This window comes from Poecilia formosa, unplaced genomic scaffold (genome assembly GCF_000485575.1).
Source record: "Poecilia formosa unplaced genomic scaffold, Poecilia_formosa-5.1.2 Scaffold513, whole genome shotgun sequence".
NCBI classification, from domain to species: Eukaryota; Metazoa; Chordata; class Actinopteri; order Cyprinodontiformes; family Poeciliidae; genus Poecilia; species Poecilia formosa.
The window spans coordinates 69,497-90,559 of NW_006800452.1; the positions used below are offsets into that span (position 1 = coordinate 69,497).

General features: G+C 39.6%; 2 protein-coding genes across 5 annotated transcripts in view; both read right to left on the reverse strand.

Annotated features, from left to right (window-relative positions):
* Nucleotides 1-8,306, reverse strand: part of LOC103156980 (gastrula zinc finger protein XlCGF57.1) — a 16,738-nt gene extending 8,432 nt beyond the window's left edge. The window contains exons 1-3 of one of the 4 annotated variants that reach the window (XM_007579234.2): nucleotides 7,985-8,183; nucleotides 6,852-7,032; nucleotides 3,830-5,702 (exon numbers count right to left, since the gene is read on the reverse strand). In XM_007579234.2, coding sequence (XP_007579296.1) covers nucleotides 4,117-5,702; nucleotides 6,852-7,032; nucleotides 7,985-7,987 — 1,770 coding nt within the window. In that variant the 5' untranslated portion in view covers nucleotides 7,988-8,183 and the 3' untranslated portion in view covers nucleotides 3,830-4,116. Of the gene's footprint in view, nucleotides 1-3,829; nucleotides 5,703-6,851; nucleotides 7,049-7,984 lie in introns of those variants that run through there. The other 3 variants (XM_007579235.2, XM_007579236.2, XM_007579232.2) reach the window with 3 other exon arrangements.
* Nucleotides 8,307-9,565: 1,259 nt separating this feature from the next.
* fam83ha (family with sequence similarity 83 member Ha) lies at nucleotides 9,566-19,835 on the reverse strand. Its single transcript, XM_007579237.2, has 6 exons — nucleotides 19,555-19,835; nucleotides 17,688-18,132; nucleotides 17,426-17,590; nucleotides 16,719-16,843; nucleotides 10,920-15,417; nucleotides 9,566-10,828 (listed from the first exon to the last, which is right to left on the reverse strand). The coding sequence occupies exons 2-6, from the start codon at nucleotides 18,129-18,131 to the stop codon at nucleotides 10,817-10,819; spliced, it is 5,244 nt and encodes a 1,747-aa protein (XP_007579299.1). The 5' UTR covers nucleotide 18,132; nucleotides 19,555-19,835; the 3' UTR covers nucleotides 9,566-10,816.
* Nucleotides 19,836-21,063: the final 1,228 nt, after the last annotated feature.

Below are 21,063 nucleotides of genomic sequence, written 5' to 3' on the forward strand. Positions count from 1 at the left end.
ATAGTGCATAATTAAATTAAATTAAATAATATCTGAAGTGTGCTGTGGATTTTGCTCCTTTTTGTCTTTTCCTTTTATATAAAATCCAGTGGAAACCAGCTGCATTAAGATGTCATTTGTCAATAGTTTCACCAAAAGTCATTTTTCCATGCGTAACTTTTGAAATAATTTAGTAAATAAATATTTATATATTTGTTCATATACATAAAAATAGTTTTGTATGATTTTGTGTTCTTTTTGTATTGTGAATCTATGATAGCATTTCCTGAATTTTGCCATGGCGTGTCCTGACTTGACTTGTGAACCACTCTATCGCCACAAGGGGGCAGTATTACATTACATGTTGATGTAATGCAAACATTTAAAGGCGACAATCACCACTTTTAACAAGGTTAGATTTTCATCATCTTAATTTTGGAAAAGTAATCCTAAATATTGTTTCTGACATTCATATGTTTTAACAAAAACATTCAAAACAATAATATAAGACTCAAACTAATATTTTGTGGCCAATTTATGATCTTATTACAAAAAACCCTCCATAAAAATATCCTCAGTGGGGCATTAGAGATTGATGAATTTCTCATTTATGTGCAACTCTCATCTATTCCACTATTCTCTTTCTGTCATCTAACCATCAGCAGCAAAGGCCCGGCCCAGTTCTCACTGAGAAAGCAAAGACCTCCAACATCTCATCCAGGTAAAGCAGAGCTGCCTGCAGCCCTCAGGCCTCCTGGATCCCCAGTATTTACATTAAACTCTGAGGAAAGATTCATGTGTACAGTTTGACCTGAAATTGCAGTCTAAAAAATAAAGAATATTCAATTCTTTAACAAGTGAGTATGTTTTGTTCACAATAGAAACAGCTGATTAATCTTGGACAGATCTGCAAGTTATCCAAACCCAATGAATAGCACATTTTGATATATTTAGACCTGATAAAATCAACCAGGTCCCATCGTTTCCTCTTCAGTGTTTACTTTTTGTGGAAAACATTAAAATAAATAGAAAATATTCTCTTTGTGTGAATATTTAATATTTATATTTAATCTGTTCATTTCATGAAATGCAATTGTAGGAAACCAACTCCAATAATTTAGTTTTTATTGGGGAATAAAATGCATAAATACCCAGTCACCATGTAAGCACCACAGAGAATTAAAGAAGATTCCTGTTAACAGGCACAAGGTCACATTTTCAATATTTTCCAGAGTCAATCTAATCACATAAAGAGGAACAGAGTATTTACATTCTTACTGAACAGATTTTAAGTATTTTTCTATTGATTCATAGACATGTGTTGGATAAACAAAGACAAAATAGTTTCTTACCACACGATGGAATGTAAAGTTCAAACATAAATAATTATTTTCAATCTATGAACATTCATCCAATAATTGGTTGTGGTGCCAACATTTCAAAGTTCTTCAAAACACCATGTTTAAAAACTTCTGAACTTCTACAGAACTTGTTTCAGGAAACTTTGTGGCCATTTTAGTATTCCTCTCCTCCCTCACCTTCCTCTTCAATGGAACCGATTCCATCCTCCTCACAATCCTTTTCTAGTGCAGCCATGTCCTTCCTGGCCTCAGAGAACTCCCCGTCCTCCATGCCCTCATCCTCACTCCGATGAAACAAGGAACGCTTGGCGTACATCAGGTCAACCATGTGGTGGAGCTAAGCCCAGGCCTCTGCAACAGCCATGGTGTTATTCAACCTTCACTCGGCCCTCTGGACCTTGGCCATGTCTCCACCAGGAACCACAGTGGGAAGCTGGTTGTCGATGCCACCTTGAAACCAGCGGGTCCACAAACTGGATGGTGCGCTCGGTTTTGATGTTGGTAACGGCAGCATCAACATCTTGTGGCATCACAGAAACAATCCGCCTTGTGTGGAGACACACGTGGACTTTGGGTGTTTTTATACTTGATAATCCGGTAGTCTTGGTTCGATTGGAGACCAAACTTGCAATATTTGTTAGATTTTCTGCTGATGCGATTCGCTTTCACACTGCACTGTCAAACGATCCAAACACTTTGAGCAACCTGTTTCCCCTGTTTCTGTCAACAACGACTGAAGGAAAACCTCAGAGGAAAACCAGCACAACTTCCTTCTTCACAAAATGTAAACAAAGATGGAGAACTGTTGGATTTTAGAGGTTGTAGAATTCCTCTTTTGTCTCTGGCTAAAGACTACAAACCATTTCACCCTGTAGTGCTAGACTTATGTATTTATTTTTACTCCATTTACCCAGAATACCCTGCACTACTGTCCGCTTCCTGCTTTTGGAGCGGTCTCTGGTCCTCTTGCATCCACATAAGCATTCAACCTGCTCCAGAGTCAACTTTAGCCGAACCAAGACTCAGGTGTTCAGGTTTAGGGCTTTTTCGGTTTGCATTAGAGTTCGACTACGCATCCACACCTCCACAAACGAACTGGACTTGCTAGACAAACAAACTAGAGTTTGATTATAGCAGACTAAACAGGGCTGGTGGGAATGCACCCACTAAATGCACGTGTGCTACTGCTCAATCTGAACAATAGATGAAATCTCAATACAAGCCACAATTATTTCATTTTGGAAACTGCTGAACCTAGAGCAACATGGTTGGAGACTGAAGCAACCTTCTCCAAACTGCAATTTGCCTGATTGATGCACAAATGAATCACCAATTACAGGAAAATGCTATTTTCTAATTACTAATGTCTGGAGTACCTGGATTTCTTTGCGGAAATGATTTTGTACCAAACATAAACTGAATTGTTTAACAACAGTGACTGGATCTAATTTTCAGAGCTGGTTTGTAGCAGAAACTTGAAATATAAATGATCTGTGGGACGGAGGAAAATTCAAAACATTTGAGTCCCAACAGGCCATACAGAAACTACAAATGAAGGAATTTCATAAATACTTTTAGATCAGTCACTGATTCCTCTCAATGTCCCAGATAACTTTAACTGATTAGAAAAGACTCTTCTAGATAGTCTCAAACAAGTTCACTTTGTATCCAATTTTTTTTTTTGCCAAACTACAACAGTTGAATACAAACTACCATTTCTAATAAAATTATGGGAGAATCAACTAAAAATATCAACACAGAAATATGGGAGGAAATTTTACTTTTACTCTCAAAACTATCCATAAGTTTTTGGATTCAGAGAAATTCAGTGTAATATCTAACAAAATGTCTCTATATTTTTGTACATGTAGACAGTGATCCCTCGCTATAACGTGGTTCACCTTTCGTGGTCTCGCTGCTTCGCGGATTTTTTTGTTCAGTTTTTTCACAGTGCATTGTGTTCTGCATTCTGATTGGCTAAACAGTCTCTGAGCTCCTTCTCTACCTGAGTGACAATAACCTTACGGTATTTAAATATAAGTAATACAGATTGACCATTGAGGAGATGAAAGCTGAAACTTTGAATGCCAGCTGGAAAAAAAAAAGTAGCCAGAGGCAACAAAACCAGACCAGAGGCTCGCTTGGCAAGATCCATCGCTCTGCCGTAGGAACAGCTGTGAATCTCTCAGGGCAGGTTGGAGGAGACGCTTTAATGACACGACTCCAGATCACATTAAGGCCCGATTGATGAACACGCACATCCACTGACCTGAAAACAGGTTTTGTTCTTTGGTTTCAATGTAGAGTATTTATTTATGCTGTATAATAATTGTAAAAATTAAAGGTAACTACTTCGCGGATTTCACTTATCGCGGGTTATTTTCAGAACACAACCCCGCGAAAAACAAGGGATCACTGTAGTTAAGACAAAACTAGAGCCTCTCTAAATTACCCAATACATATGTGGAAATACTAGATATCAGGCTACATTTCTCAGGAAAGTCTAAGATTTAATGTCAGGAGGACATTTTTACAGTAACACTTGGTAGAGTGCTGGGAGTAGCTGAGAACTCCGAGGACAACCGCCTGAAATATAACACTTAAGGACATTGATGTGGATGTATTCAGTATTTGCTACACGTCTTAAATAATTTGTATGTGCACTGTACAGGACTGTTATAACTTTGAAAATGTTCAATAAGTAGAATGTTCGAAATAAAGTGAATGGTGACGCATAAATATTTCACAGCCAACAGCAGCTGTGCAGTTTGAATCATCATAACAGAGATATTTTCTCTCCTGTGTGGATTATCATGTGTGTGCTTAAAGTTGATTTATGTCTAAATTTGTATCCACAGATTTCACAACAGAAAGGTTTCTCTCCTGTGTGGATTCTCATATGTATGATTAAATGTGATTTTCGGCTACATCTGTGTCCACAAACATCACAACAGAATGGCTTCTCTCCTGTGTGACTTTTCATGTGTCTATTTAAAAGTGTTTTTCGGTTACATCTGTGTCCACAGATATCACAACAGAAAGGTTTCTGTCCTGTGTGTATTCTCATGTGTGTGTTTAACTGTGATTTATGGAAAAACCTATGTCCACAGAGATCACAACAGAAAGGTTTCTGTCCCGTGTGGATCACCATGTGTCTGTTTAAATTGGCTTTTTGAAAAAATCTGTGTCCACAGATATCACAACAGAACGGTTTTTGTCCTGTATGGATTCTCATGTGTGTCTTTAAGTATGATTTATAGCTAAATCTGTGTCCACATACATCACAACAAAAAGGCTTCTGTCGTGTGTGGATCTCCATGTGTGAGATTAATTGTGCTTTTTTGCTAAATCTATGTCCACAGATATCACAACAAAAAGGTTTCTGTCCTGTGTGGATTATCATGTGTCTGGTTAAATATGATTTTTGGCTAAATCTATGTCCACAGATATCACAACAGAAAGGTTTCTCTCCCGTGTGGATTCTCATGTGCATAATTAAATTTGCTTTTTGGCTAAATCTATGTCCGCAGATATCACAACAGAAAGGTTTATGTCCCGTGTGGATTCTCATGTGCATGATTAAATGTGCTCTTTGGTTAAATTTATGCCCACAGATATCACAAGAGAAAGGTTTCTGACCTGTGTGGATTCTCATGTGTGCGGTTAAATATGATTTTTCGCTAAATCTGTGTCCACAGAGATCACAACAGAAAGGTTTCTGCCCTGTGTGGCTTCTCATGTGCCTGCTTAAATTTTGTTTTCTAATAAATGTTTTGCCACAGTCTTCACAGTTAAACTTCTCTCCAGTTTGGACCTTCCTTTGTGAATCAACATTTTTGTACTCTGTAGCACATTTCTTCATATCCAACAAGCATGGAGACTCTATTTCTGAATCTGGTTTGTTAGCTTGGTTTCCAACTGACTCAGGAGTTCTGCTCTCCATCCAGTCATTGTCCATGTTCTCAGTTTTCAGTCCATAGTCCAAGTGTTTCATCTCAGAGACGGGGTGCTTTACATCATCGTCCTCTTCCTCCTTCTTGGTGTCTTCAGACTCTAAGAAGTTGGAATCATCTTCATAATCTTCTGTCTTGATAAAATGTCCTTCATTCTTTGCTTCTGGAAGTTCTCTGTCTTTAATTTGATCTTGATAAAGCTGTGAGAGCAGAGGGGATTGTTCATCATCCTCACTCTTCATGGCACCTTCTACCTCCTCCTTCACATTTTGCAGCTCTTCCCCCAGACTGATGCAGACAGCCTCCTCTTCCTCCTTTATGTGGTGGAGCTTAAGGTCATACAGGTCCACATTAGGTTTTTCGTCTTCTGGAGCTTCTTCTTTAACCATCAGTATCTGCTTAACATCTGCTGGAAACATTGAAACACGTCATATATTTAAGGAAGTATCTATTCTAGACTGTTTCTCAGCTTCAACACTTCTTAAAGGGGTCTTGACATTAAATTCACACCAGATGTTAGTAACTGTCAAATAATCCTAAAATAACAGGAACAAAAGATAAATAGTCTACAAAAACTTAGGATACAAACAATCTAAAAGAGAGAGTGCGTATTTAAGAAAAGTTTGTCTGAAAGTGAAAGTGCATAGAAAGTAGGGCTGTCAATATCAATGCATGTGATTAGAATATTTTAATGCATTATGACAGTAATGTAAATTAACCGAGTTACCTATTTTACCCTAAAAGCCTCTCTCCTGTGGAGGTTTACCTAGTTCACAGCAGCACGTTCTGAGACAAATAAAAGGTGAAAGGTGAATGTTTTCTACGACAGCAGATGGCAACAAAGGTTGAAAACTTTTCAACTTTCTTGTGTTGCATCGCTAGCCCAAGTGTGCATGTCAATGTAACATTGCATTAGGTGTGCAAGTTTGACTACAGTCTTTATTTAGCAACTAGTTTGTACTTTAATTTTATCAGAAGGAACAACATGGACTCATGGTGTTGGGTGAATGACTTGGACTGACACAGAAAAGTTATAGTAGAACCTGTCATTGCATCAACAGGTGCAAAAAAAACCCTGACCATCGAGTAATGAATTTTCTGCGGAGGTTGATACATTTTTCAAAGTTTCAGGAGTTACACAGTGCAGCTACAACAGCTGCTGGCTGGACTATCATCTGATAAGCACATTGAATATCAAATTAAATGCACAAGTCAAGGCAAGTATGAAGGTATCGAGTTGTTTCAGTGAATAACAGATGTGTCTACCGCCACAGTTAGCAGCAGCATTTAAAACCAGAAAACCGCATGATGATCCCAGAACTGAAAGGGAACGGGGTTTCATCGAAGCGCTCATGTAGAATACATCTATGTGTACGAACTCAACATCTTACATGTCGCACATTCAGAAGCAAGAACCACGACTGCATACATATTTATATTTCAAGTTCACAAAGTTAGGCATAGTGATTGATCATGATTCATTTTTAATCAGTTGACAGTACTAATAGAAAGACAAGCAATGTTTTTCTACATCGTTCCCAAACGTGGTGAGATTTACCAATAACAGTGGGCTCCAAGTTCACGCAGGCGGCCTGAGGGACTTGATTTCCAGGACCAGTCTCCATGAAGAAGGTGTTGGAGGACTTATGCCCTCTTCCAGAGGTTTTGTCTCCAGGCATCAGTCCGTCCGACTGGATGCCGTCTTCCAGACGATCCTGCTCCCAACAGCCACTGTCAAACTGGACACCAAAAAACCTGTCATTTGGGATCAAAGTGGGAACCATTATATAGCCAACTGAAGGAGTATAGAAAAGGACATATAACAAGGAGGAAGCTGGTGATCGACCTTAGCCCAATAAAATCAGCCAGCTACACTGATCTGAAACATTTTCTGAACAACTAACAATTTCATACTTTGAAAAAGAAGCTCTGTGAGCAAAGAGTGGCTGCAAAAGGTGAAGGAGCTTGATCTAAATAGTCCGTTAACAGGAACCAAATGTTTGATCCCCAAAACAAACATTAAGTACTTTGTGCTCATTTTACATAAAGAAACATAACAGTTGCATGAGAAAAAAAATATGAAATTAACAAATAAAATGTAAATGTGCATGTTTTTTCTTGTTGCAACACGTTTGATAAATAAAATATCACTCGGAGGTACTTCAATGGGATCACTGCTTAAGCGAACATATTTTACATTCACAAAATTTTAAAAAAATAGTACTTGTTGATATTTGCATTCCAGATGAAAATTTAACCAAACAAAAGCAGGTAGTATAAAGGAAGAAGCGGGCGACACATTGAAGTTAATCTTCTTATTAATGCTTCTTTTGCCGACACTTACAATCTGCGCAACAGAAAGAGCCTTTTGAAACACTAATCTATTTTATTATTTATTTAAAATGCAACAACACATACAGATAATTTTATCATCGTCGCAGCCGATCACATCCGGTTCGCCATTGAATGGCTCTCGGCAAAAACAAATTATTATTTACTACTTACATAAGATGTGCTACAATGCAAAAAGCAACAACAAAAAAAAAAAAAAAACAATGAAAGTCTCGGTAGTGCTGTGTAACGGTGTTTATTATTGTCAATATGGCGCATTTCATAGGTTACTTCCGGTCCAGTCTGTTTTAGAGTCATCTTCTGAAAAATCTTAAAATGACAAAAAATAAATATTCTTACCATTTTCTTTATTTTGTGAACATACGTAGGCGAGATATTTATAAATTAGTTACATTTCAACACAGCTGTCGTCGGCGACTCGGCGTCTCTCCAAACCTGTCAAAACCGTTAGCAGTTCTTTGTCTGCAGGGCCAATCCGAACACTCCTACAGGCTTCCGTAGAAAGAATGGAATGCGAAAGTCACATGATCAAGCTGTCCACTATTCAGGGCTGGATTGTACCGTTTGTAAACAGCTGAGGGGTGGTCGTCGTTTTTACGTTTTCTAAGAACTACTACTGTATTAATAACATTATTTAGAAAAGTAAGTAAGTCTAATCGATGGCTTTTGTGATTCACAAGAAAAAAATAACTGAATTAATCCACCAGAAATTCAACATGAGCATTTTCAAGATGCTCATGCTCCCGCTGCTTCCATCCATTCATCCATCCATCCATTCATCTTCTTACACCCTTATCCCAATGGGGGGTTGCTGGTGCCTATTTCCAGCTGTCAACCGAGAGGCGGGGTCACCCTGGACAGGTTGCCAGTCCATCGCAGGCAAACACAGAGACAGACAGGACAAACAACCATGCACACACACACAGACACACACACTCTCACACCTAAGGAGAATTTAGAAAGACCAATTAACCTAACAGTCTTGTTTTTGGACTGTGGGAGGAAGCCGGAGTACCCGGAGAGAGTCCATGCATGCACAGGGAGAACATGCAAACTCCGTGCAGAAAGATTCTGGGCCGGGAAAAGAACCCAGGACCTTCTAGCTGCGAGGCGACAGTGCTCCCGCTGCTTCTTTAGTTTAAATTTATTTTATTTTTTTAATTGGAAAAAAAAAAGTCTACAAACACGAAGATGGAACAAGTGACCTGAAGTTGGGCTGTGATCCTCTGACTTCATGTAGCTTCCTGTTTGACTTTAATGACTTCCAAGTACAACTGCATAAAAATGGCAAAGCACTCCAAAGACATTTTGTGACCTGTGTTTATCTTGAGCAAAATTAATTATTTTGGATTATATCTCTGGCAACTTTGTTCATTAAGAGCAGAGGTCTTTAACGTGGGGGGTCACGACCCCTGCGAAGTCATGAAGGTAATATGGAGAATGGAGGTAATATGAAGGTTGTGAGATTTTTGATCAGAGATTGTAAAATTTTTAAAATTCAAACTTGTCTTTAAATACACATTAACATGAACAAAACGGATACAATGATGCCAATGTTTCAGTCAGAAATGCACACATTCAATGACCAAGAAGAGAAATGGAGAACATTATTGTTACTGCATGCAGCAATACAATGAAATTTTGTTGGCTGCAGTATGTCAGACAACAAAATAGTACGAAATTGCTGAGTTTCAGAGTGTAAAATCTGATCAATTGGTTAAAAATACAACATTTAAAGTAAAAAAAAATCAAATCACTTCTCTATTCAAACTAATGTTTAAAACAAAAGTATAACTGTACATCATTTGTACTATATACACAATAATAAAACACATTTTATTTAAAACAAACACTAGTTGAGGCCAATTTACAGAGTGTATAACTAATGATTTAATGATTTATTCGTTTTTTCTATCGTCCCACCTGAACTGTGGGTCTCTCCAGCACTGCCAGCTTCTCCAACATGTTTTGCCTGACCTGTCTGCAGCTCCTTGGTCTTCATGATGATGTTTGTTCACTAAAGTGTATACAGCAAGCCTATTTCCATATTTACTGAGTTCTGAGAATAACTGGTTGCACTGGATCATAGTGCAATATGGTTTGCAAAATATGCAAACCATATTTTGTATATTTTCTTCCACATCACATTATTCTCTAACTTATGAGTTTCAAATCAGACTACATGACATTGTAGTTTCTGGCTGTTAAAATATCAAAAAAATTGACACGAGACAGAGTATGATAGATCGGATGCAAATTCCAAGTATTTAAAGATTTGTGTAATATTTTGACCACATGATGGCGCCAAAGGAAACGCCATGATTTGATTCAGCTTCCATTCAAGGATTTCAAAGTTTCAGTATAAAATGATCATTAGGCAACAAGAAGAAACAAATAATTAAAACACCAAATAGTATCAAGAGATCTTCTTATGAGAATATAGATAAAAATGTGCAATTTGGGGTAATTTATATATAATGGACTTTTAATACAACCAGCTTGAAAATAATCTTTAATTTCAACGTCTCTCATATTGAATGAGCAAAGTATCACATTTGGTTTCAATACCACTTTTCTGTTGTAAATCCAGTTTAAGGGGAGATTTTCTCTCAGTCTGCTGGTCCTTTCTGGTAGTTCCATGATTTTCTTTGTACTCATGCATCAACATAATCTACACATTCACCTCTTTCAACTCCACAATCTACAAACATCTGTCATATTTTCTTTAAAGTGAATGAAAACAATATATTACAGAACAAATTATAGTACAGTTTTACCAGCTTTGCAAATTCTGGTTACTTCAGATTTTATAAGCTCACATAATGAGTTGACTTTAGTCAGTGCTGCAGTAAAAAGGCAAAAACAGGCGTCACCACATAAAAATCCTGTTGCACACATTGCACTTTACCCATGCAGTCAGTAAATACAGCTTTGATCATGTCTTCTGCAAGTAAAATTATGATGCAAATCCTTTACTGAACATGGGGCGTGCCGCTGAACAGCTTTGCAGCGTTCTGTCCTGCTGTTAGTTTCATCAGGTGAAGGTAAGTGAAGGCAACGTCGGTGCCCTCAACCTTCTGTGCGTAGAAATCCTGTTTGCAGCAAAAGCAAGAGACATCTTGCAGAAACAAATAATGTCTTTCCCTTTTCTCAACATCCTTTGGATTCCATCTAAGGTGCCATCTGTTGAGAAAGTAAACAGAGAAAATAATTTACTACATATGCAATCAGATGTTTATGTAAGACCTAAATGAAACTGGTAACAGATTCCTACCTCAAAACGACTGTAAACTTTCCTCTCCTTCCTCATGCTCTGAATCCTCTCCAAAAGCTTCTCCTTCTCCTGAGTTGATTTAGTTTGCCCCCTGTTGTATGTCCTGTACCCCAACTCCTTTTCGTTTCTGGCCTTTTTGTCAGCCTTGTCTTCTTTCTCGTCGTCTGTGACGGGCGACTCTTTAGTTGCTTCGTTCCTGCTCTGGGATTGGGCAGAAATCTGCTCCAGGAGCAGCTTAGTGTCATCTCGGAGGTTGCTGCTTGTGATCACGTTCACTGTTGAAGAGTGGTAGCGAGACTGACTCGATTTGGGCTGCTTGGATGTCACCTCTGTTGTTTCGGAGCAGATACTCTGCTTTGATTGGTCTTTCGTTTTCTCCCTGCTTGCAGGATCCTCAGTGGATGGCTTCTGGCTCTTATCTTTGTCCTCTAGATCGTTGGACTTTTTCTCATCTGTCTCCCCTAACTCAGCCTCTTTTTTACTACTCTCCTGAGGTGCAGCTGGTTCTGGTGTTTGGTTTTGAGGAGTGACTGCTTCAGATATTTTGCATGGAAAATCAGCATCAGCTGGGGCCACCGTGGTAGGTTCACTTGGGCTGCTCAGTGATTGAGCTGTTGGCTGATCAAAAGATTCCTCTGATTTTGGTTGAGAGTCATTGGATATTGAGTTTGTATCTGATAAGTTTTGCTCTGTAGAGACACTGGTTACCGATACCTTATCTTCAGGGTCCAAACCTGACTGGTCTGACTCAGACGTAGAGGAAGATGATAATGTTTTAGGAACTGAGAGTGTGGCCAAGTCTGTTATCTTGAGGTTGGAGGACGGAGCAGTTTGTATTGCCACTTCTTGAGGAAGTTCACTTTTTTCCAACAGTGAGGCTTTAGGAGACTCTGTGCTTTCAAGTGATCCTGTTTCCGTAGGTACATCTGCAGGTTGGTTGTCAACTGGAACTGTGACAGATGAAACTGTCTTTTCCAAATCTGGTTCAGAGACTGAGCCTTCAGGACCAGATTCACTAGGCAAAGTGGAATCAGGTACAGATGGACAAACAGCAGGAGATGTGCTTTGAGCTTTCACATCTTCAGGTGATTTAAGGGCCTCACACTCTTCTGCAACTGACTCCTCTTGTCCTAATTCAGTAACATTTTTCTCTAAACCGTCAACTAAAGGTGTACCAGCAAAAGATTTTGTCCCGTTTGTCTCTGTGGTGGCATTTAACTTGTCTGGCTCCAGATCAGCAGTCTTTTTGTCTGGAGAAATAACAGGTTCTGTATTTGCAGCATCAGCGTCTGAGGTGTCCTCAGATGAAGCAGACTGGGAAACAGCATTTAGATGAGTTTGATCAGAGGTTTGTACATTTTCATTGGAGGGCTCTTGCTGTGAGGAGCTAACAGATTCCTGAGCTTTAATTTCATCAATATTTGATGATGTTGTGGTACTAATATCCGTAGAGCTGTACACTTCTTGGGCAGAATCAGAAAATGAGGTCTGTTCTGTCGTGGCAAGGCGGTTATGCAAACCTGAGTCAAGTGGAGGAGTATCAGAGGTAGAGACTTGCACTGAGTCTATTTCTGATGTAGTTTCTGCTTCCGAGGGAAGAGGAAGAGAGCAAATACTGGTTTCTAACTGAATTGATTCAGTGTTTTGGGGAGTAGTAGATGATAAACCTTCCCCTAAACTAGGAATTATTGAAATATATTCTAAAGTAGGAGGTTCTCCTTTGTCAGCACCTTCACCATGGGATGAAACGGCAGTGTGAGCAACATTTCCTTGCTTGGGTGAGTTCTTCAGGACAGAAAGTTCTGATACAGTTGGGTTTTCTGATGATTTGCTCTGACTAGCTTCGGTTTCTTCAGCAGAACGCCTTTCTAAGTCTGTTTTCACCGATTCAACAGAAACTTCTTGTGCTTGTTCTCCAGAAGTACTGAGGGTACTGGGATCACTTCTGACAAGATTATCCTGCTTCCTGGTATTTTCATCAAGCTTCAAAGAGGGTGATTTTAAGGAAGGTGATGACTCTGAGTTTGATGTCTCTGTGAACAATGTAGTGCTATCTTCTGATGAACCCTTTGGTACAGAAGGTTCCATGCTTTCTGTTGTTCCTTTTGGATCCTCTTCCTTCTGTGACACTGACGTGTTCTGCAGATCTGCCTGTGGTTTTATTTGGGCCTCCTCTTCCCCCTTTTTAGCTTGTGAAGCTTTTCGTTTTGCTGCCAACTCTTTAAAGAACATGAGCCTATTATCAGGATCGCTCATATCTATATATGGAGATGTGAACAAAAGATTGGGCAGTTGTACCGGTTGATCGGTTTTAGGCAGTTCAACTGATGTTGGCTTAGACTGAGGAATCAGTGCTGATAAACTTTCTTTAACAAAAGGATTTGGCAGAGTCGGGTCTTCCAGAGGTTTACTTGGAGGGTCACCTGTTTCTACAGAAACAGAAAGGCCAGCTACTGACTGGCTGTCCAACTCAGTTTTCGTAGGCTGGACCTGTAGTTCAGTAGAAGTTTTTGGGATGTTAGAGTCCTTGTTGCTGATATTTTCGACTGAAGTTTCAGGAGTTCCTTTTGGAAGAGACTCTTCCTTCTGGCAAACTGACATGTTTTTCAGCTCTGATTGCGGTTTTAACTCTGCCTTTTCTTTTTCCTTTTGAGCTTCTGCAGCTTTAGCAGCTTTACGTTTTGCTGCTAGTTCTTTAAAAAACATGAGCCTCTTATCTGGATCACTCATATCTAAATCAGTGAGCAGAGGTTCAGTCGGTTGTACCGGTTGATCAGTTTTGGGTGCGTTTAGTTCAGGGAGCTTGACTTGAGGCATCAATAGTGAAACATTATCTTGCTCTACATCTGTTGGTTTTATGGACTCCTTTGCCTCCGGGTTATCTGAGAGGTCTTGGGAATTTTTCCCCTTTGATGCGTCTTTGTTCTTCTCTTTTTTGCTTACATCATCTGGTTTGAGTGTTTCCAAAGTGGATTTGATGTAACGACTCCACTCAAAAGGTTCTCTTGCATTAGATCTCCTTTGCCCCAAAACCTGTGAAACAAGGGGGAGTTTGGCCTGTTCGGTTTTGGTTTTGTCACCTTCCTCATCGTCTTGGTCTGCAGTCGTAGTTTCTTGAGGGGTCTGCTGCTCCAGGGAGCTGAAAATCAGTGAAGACCTCAATCTGGAGGTTCTTAGCCCCCCTGGATTGTATTTTCTCCTGAAAGAGTCATCCCTTTGAAGCCCTGTGCTTATTGGCAGTTTTTGGTCCTCCTCCTCAGTTTTTCTTCCTTCAGCTGTGTAGGAGGTTTCAGAGGATGCTGGTGCGGTTTTGGTTTCTATCACCACTGGATCAGGGTCATCCAGAAATTTCTTCGGTTTCTCTTGTGTGACTGCTTTGACAAAGCCTGGCATTTGGCTGACTCTAGGTACAGTGGTAACCTTAAACTCTTTGACATTGGGTATTTTAGAAGCTGGTAGATCTGGCAGCTGGGCCGTTTGTTGGTTGGGATTCAGAGGTTCCTCAAAAGTGTCTGTCGGCTGAGTTGACACCATCGGCAGGCCTTCTTCCTCTGGATTATCATATGTACTAAGGTATGAGCCAATCCTCCAATTTCTCAGCTTCTGTTTCACAGTGGGATCCTTGCGGTTCAAGGTAAGGTCATGGAAAAAAGGCTTCTGATCAGCAGAGTTGGAAGGGGTTGGAGAGGTTTGACAGGCGTATGGCTGCCCTATCCCCAGTCTTTTGGGTTGAGGGGAAGTAAATGAAAAATCCACTGGTGGTTGTAGTTTATCTATGCCTTGATCAACATCTAGATTTCTGGTGGATGATAAATAGTTAAGAACAGGATCAAATTCTGGTGGTACTTCTTGTTGTAAAGCTGGTACAGGGTACTGCTCAGGCAGATAGCCTTGGTTCCAGAACTTATCATAGCTGCTGTAGTCTTCTTCTGGTCCTGGTCCTGGTCCAGGAAAAGGCTGCTGGCCCCAATGAAGAGGTTTTCCCCTTGTTTCAGAGTCTGGCATTCCCTGTTGTGGCATTAATGGGAATGGGTATCTGCCAGGAACATCTTCAGTATAAGAGTGACGCTTTAAGGCAGGATTATCTGTCATCAGATGCCGTGAAGGACCCTGGTCAAAACTGGGGTCCATGCGCGACTGTTGGGAACCAAACCTGTTATACACATCTGCAGGGCCGCGAAGGGACCCCTGCCTATTTAGAGCCATAATCCTCAAATTCCCGTCGGGTGGTTCATCATACAGATGTCCTCCCCAGTCATCAGAAGGAATGTCCACAGATATGAGTCTTTTAGGGTCTCTGTACAGTGAAGTGCTTTCATTGGGAAATTGTTTCTGTTGTAAAACTTTTAAATCCTCCATCTGAGCAAGCATGTGCTCAACATTCAGCGGCTGCGACTGAGCAAAGAGAATCCGGAACTCCTCGTCGAAGGTGGTCACCAGCTGTCCCAGGAAGAGGTGGGCCATGCAGCGGTGCAGCTTCTCAAAAGACCACATGAAGCTGGAGGAAGACAACAACCAGATGGGGTTACCATCTTAGAGACAAACTTAAGAACAAGAGCACAGCAGCCTTCACACTTATAAAGATGTGCACAAAGCCTCGAAGTAAATCAATCTTTTATTGTTGAAGCTTAACCTTTCAATATTAAATTTGAGTACATAAATACAGAGGAGAAAATCCCACATTAAAGGGTTATTTTTAAGAAAATTGTGCAAGCCTCTAGTAATTGGTAATAAATAAATAATAATTTGGACTTTTGCCGTTTTAATTTGTAAACTGTGACTTTCTTTACTTCTATACATTCTTCATCGAGATGGGAAAGACCAAACAATGGCTACTTACATCTTAGGTGTTATTTCTGTACATTTTGATGATCGTAGCTTCATCTAAAATGACGTTTCTGTCATATCTGGAGGCTATTTGGGTTACTTTGAGGTTTTTTCTGTTTGTATGTTTATTTTTGCTTAGCCTGTATAACTTTAGTCCTCTGTTAATTTCTGCTCAATTTATTCTTGTTCATTGCTTGTACTCAGCTTAGTTTTTCTTGCTCTTCCTTGTTGTTTCCCCTTTGTAATTGTTTACTTCCTCTCCAGCTCTTTCTTGGTCTCCTCTCACAGCTGCACCCTGTTTCTACTCAGTCACCTGTTTTTAATTGATCTCCTATCCAAACTTATGTAGAAACTGAATATAGGGTTTTTCCATTTCCTGTAAGCTATAATCATAAAACCTTCCAGAAATAAAAGCTTGAAGTGAACAGCCCTGTAAAATCTACCAAATGTTGGTTTCACTTTTTAAATTCAATAATCTTCCTTACTTTGATGCATTCATTTGGTTTTGACCTAAGGTTACCTATACCTACATAGTGAATAACAGATAGCTTTTAGTTTTAATTTGAAACAACCACATCAGTAACAAACAAGGCTTTTGTTTTCAAGTCTCCATAGCAACTATTAGATACTAAACAAAACACATCAACGGGAAGCTACTTTAGTCAGAGGAGATTTGAGATTTTAATCAACAAGCACTCTATGAAAAAGAACCACAGATGGGACCTGACAGCGGGCGGTGGAGTGATGCTGAGGGCCTGCGAAGCTTGTTAAGAGTGCATGGCCTCATTACAGCAAAGCATTTAGCTGCTAGAGCAGGAAAACAAATATAGAAACTTTCAAGAAACAAGAAACTGTCTTTGCATGACAAGACTTTATGCTGCTGCAACAAAAGATGGATTCATTTTAAGGCTTTTTTACACATCTGTACTGGGAGATCTTTATCAATAACATGTTGGATTTAAAGGAGCCCACCTGTAATTTCCACTCAGCACAGCTCTGCAGTCGGTCAGCAGGAAGCGATCCATCATCTGGCCTTTGAAGGATTTCCCAGAGCGGCACTGATATGTTATTCCAGATACTGTTCTCAGGCGTATGAACTGCAGGACACATAAAATCCAGTCCCATCATTAATAATCAGCAGGTCATGCATGTGAAAATGTTTTGAGCTGCTAGCTAAGTTAGGAGGCAGAGCTATATCCCTCTAGCAATGCTAATATGTGCTGTTAACCTGATTTAAATCGGTTACATAAGAAAAAGGAAAAATACTGACAAACCAGTTCATTTTTATGGCTAATTCACCTGAACGTTCATGGATTACAGTGTAAAGAAAAGCTTGATAAGGTTCCTTTATTTGGATTGTGAAACTATCTACCAACAGCTATGCTAACCACAGTACTTCTGCTTTTCCGCACCATTATTTTGGAAACGGCACTAGGCAACAGAGCCGGTGGCATGATAAATACATGATTATGAGAGAAATTTCCACGAAAAGACCAAAAAGCAATGGGCTTGTGTGTCAGTGCGTGTGAAGCTCCACTCCCTGTCTGCAGCAGGCACAGAAAATAACCTCTTTTAAACAACTGAAGCATAACCTTGAACTGTTTTAAGTCATGCATTATTGCTTTTATTTGCAGCAAAATGTAATTTTTTCAGTAAACTGCATAAGAAGCTGTACTCACTGGGAAGGCCTGCAGATTGACTCTGCAGTTGGCCACCATGTTCACAAAGAGATCAGCATTCTGCTCGTCCAGCAGGATGTAGACAGCAACTCTCCTCCCAGCGGCGTTGAGAATATCCGCAAATATGTCAACATCAGTAAACATGTCCATCACTATAGCGATGACCTGAGCAGAGAGAAGCCGAGAATGAGATGATAGTTAAAAATACAACACAGGTGGGACGCTTTGAAAGGAAGGTGAAGAAGGTTTGAGAGAGGCCAACCTGCTGGGCGTTCTTGATCAGCCGCCGGGCCTGTTCCTTGATGCTCGGCATGTCCGGCTCAGGGGGGTTAACCAGGGTCGTGACCTCTGTGGGCTCAATGAAGTGATGGATCTGAGGCCAGCCGAGGTCCAGACCAGGGACGTCCAGGTCGGAGTGAATGGGCCAGTAGGTGTCCGAGGAGCCTTCTCCCTCACTGTCCAGGAACTGCTGCTCAGAGAGGATGCTCTGCTTCGGAGGCTGAACGACGCTCTGGATGTACTGGATCTCAGTCGGGGACAGGAAGTCCACCACGTCCACATTTTGGAGGCACTGATAGTATCCTTTCAAGCTGTCCTCCACCAGGGCGTCGACAGCCAGGCGGTACTCCTCCCGGTAGTGAGGAGGGAGGTAGTTGGGGTCCAGGGGGTTATCCCCAGCAGAGGAACACTGAGAGCGGCGCGCCATGCTGCAGTTCCAGGAATAAAAATTAAAATAACTCAATGCAGTTTGACTGATTTACATCACATACTGTCTTAGATTTAAAATATTTGTTTGTCAAAACTCAAGAATCAAAAGCAAAACATGAGTTTCACTGAAAAAACAAAGACGGAGCAGCTTCAGGAATCTGACCTAAACATTAGTTTGACTGTATCAGAAGCGTAGGAAGAGGATGGAGATACTAGACTTTACATGTAAATGAAAAGAAAAAACATACAATAAGTCAGAATTACAGTAAGAGTCACACATTAATATAGGGCAAAATAATAAGATATACTTTGATTTAGTGTTGTGTCATTTAGTTCATTAGAAAAATACAAATCACCACATAATCACGATTGTAACAGAAAAAAAGAATTCTTGTTGTTACTCTAAATAGTCCTATGATAATGACTATAAAATAAAAATAAGGTTATAAGTTGCTATCATCATAAATAAATCATTAACACACAATTACCAGCACCAAATAATAAAATAAATAAGTAATGATTATGTATTAAATAGTGATTATTTAAATAACTATATCTACATGACTGATATCATTACAACATCATGACTATAACAATAATAAGCAAATATAAGCAAATATACAGGTAAAAAGTAATTATTTATCATTTAATTAACTACAACCATTACCAACACCATGGTCACAACAACATTACTACTGAGTGAAATTTGACTACATAATTTATATGTAATATTACATAATTATATATTATAGTAATAGAAAATAATATCTTGTAATAATAACATAATAGTAATAACATTTCAGCTCCATCTTAAAATGTGCAAATCTAAAAGTTAAGAAGTAAATAATTAAATACATTGTTTTAAATAACTACTGCCTGTCCTGCCGCTACCATTATCACCACAATCATAATCATAGTTATTGAGCGAGGAAGACTTCAGGAAATACGCTGCAAGTCGGAGAATATATCACATTTCTATATAGTAAAACTCATAAATCGTTTTTTTTTTTTTAGTGGATCTGCTGGAACAGCGTTAGGCTGGAATGTGAATAAAAAGGGAATAAAGTTGAGTCCAACCACAGGAGACAAGGCAGATGGTTCTGGGTGCGGCTCCTCCCTCTGGCCAAAAGTCTCCATTTCTAAGTTCACCGTGAAACCGAGCAGTGTGACAGAAAGCCACGGCACAATAACATGTATCGAGTTTCAAAACGTGAATAAGAAGAAAATAGCAAGCTAATAGAGTAAACAGTTGATTTTGGAGTAAAAGTGACTCTTCTAAAGTTCGTTTATAAAGCTAAGTAAATAAAGAATTAAAGCTAAAACAGAAACAGGACTGCCATATTTACACATTAATAACGATACATAGCGGTTTTATTCAATACCAACCAGTCCCACCCTGTGGTTTTTTGTCATAAACTCACCCCTGTTATATTTCCTCGTCAGGCTTTACGGAGGTTAAACTTTCCGACCATCCTCTTCCCCGTTCAGCGGGTTTTTCTCCGCTGCTGCGTCGCGCTTTGCTCCATGTTTCCAGCTGGAAGTTTGAAAGAAAACTTTTCTCTTACATGCCTCTTCTCCTCTGTCCTCTTCTCCTCACCCAGCTCAACCAGTTTGCCGTCATGCTTCAGGCATGTTGGCTGAATCTCTGAGACGCGAAGGGAAAACTTGCTGTAGACAGAAGCAGAAGCCCCGCCCCCTGTCAGGGCTTCATGTTTTTTAGGTTTTCAGACGCCTGAACTCTGATCATCTCTTATCTGACTCCTGAGGTGCTACTATAACCTCCTCAGAGCATTTAATGGAGGCTTTATCTGTGTTTGGGTAAATCTATTCTCTGAAATGCTCGTCTGCTGCCAACTTCAATTAAATCTCTAAAAACATCTCAACAACTGAGTCATAATAATAAATCTCACATATAGGCTTTGTTGGCTTCAGTGATTGTTTTATTATTTGAGCTATGAGTTATTAAGCATTGACTAAGTGGGTTGGGTTCCTGGTTGTTGGCTTAATTGCCCGTTTGTTTGATGCAGTTTCAACATTAGTCACAGACATTCAACTTCGGAAATGAAATCAACAAAATTAACCCTGACAATAAAAGGAAACAATAAGAGATGGGAAGCGATACAGTCACACACACTGTGTAGGCATTAAAAGAGATGAATGGAGGCTTGAATCATGTCTGAGGAACAGGACTTGTTCTTCAGCGGTATGGGGTTCCAAATATGTCAAAAATTTTATTTTTCTATGGCGTGTTTGGAATATCACATGGCTGACTTGTGGAGTTCCTCAAGGGCTTATTCTGGGACCACTTTGTTTTCACTGCTTGTGCAAAAAATAACAGCCATTTTCACTGATTTTTTGATGATATTCAGATTTATGTCTAGAAAACTCATTATGTTTTTTATGTGATATACTCAAAGATTGTTTAGTTATTACACACTCAGTTATTTTATGCTCTCTTCAGACATACCTGTCAAAAACTTCCATTTTTGTCAGGTGTTACATATATTCAGATTCACATTCCAGTAAAAGTAAGAACAAGAGATTCACTGGAACCTCTAGTGTGCAAATTCACCAAATTCATGTCGTTTTGTGTAGAACCTAACTCCAAGTTATATGCGGCTCTTTATTGTAGTGCCTGTCTAAAGTATTCAAAAGAAAATGCATCTTGAGCAGCTGAAAAATCCAAGCCACAAACGAACAGTCTTATTTTTGACAATAAGACTGGTTGATGTTGGCAAAGCAGTCATTAATTTTCCTGGTCTCTGATTGGCTGAACCCCCAGCAGCAGAGAGATAAGGAAGACCATTGATGTTAGTGCCAACATGGTTTCCACTGTTATATATTTTATGATACTTTTCTCTTTAATAAAAGACGGTCAAATTAATGTTTCATGCTCTAATGAAATCAGCCCTGTGAAGTCAGAGTGCTGA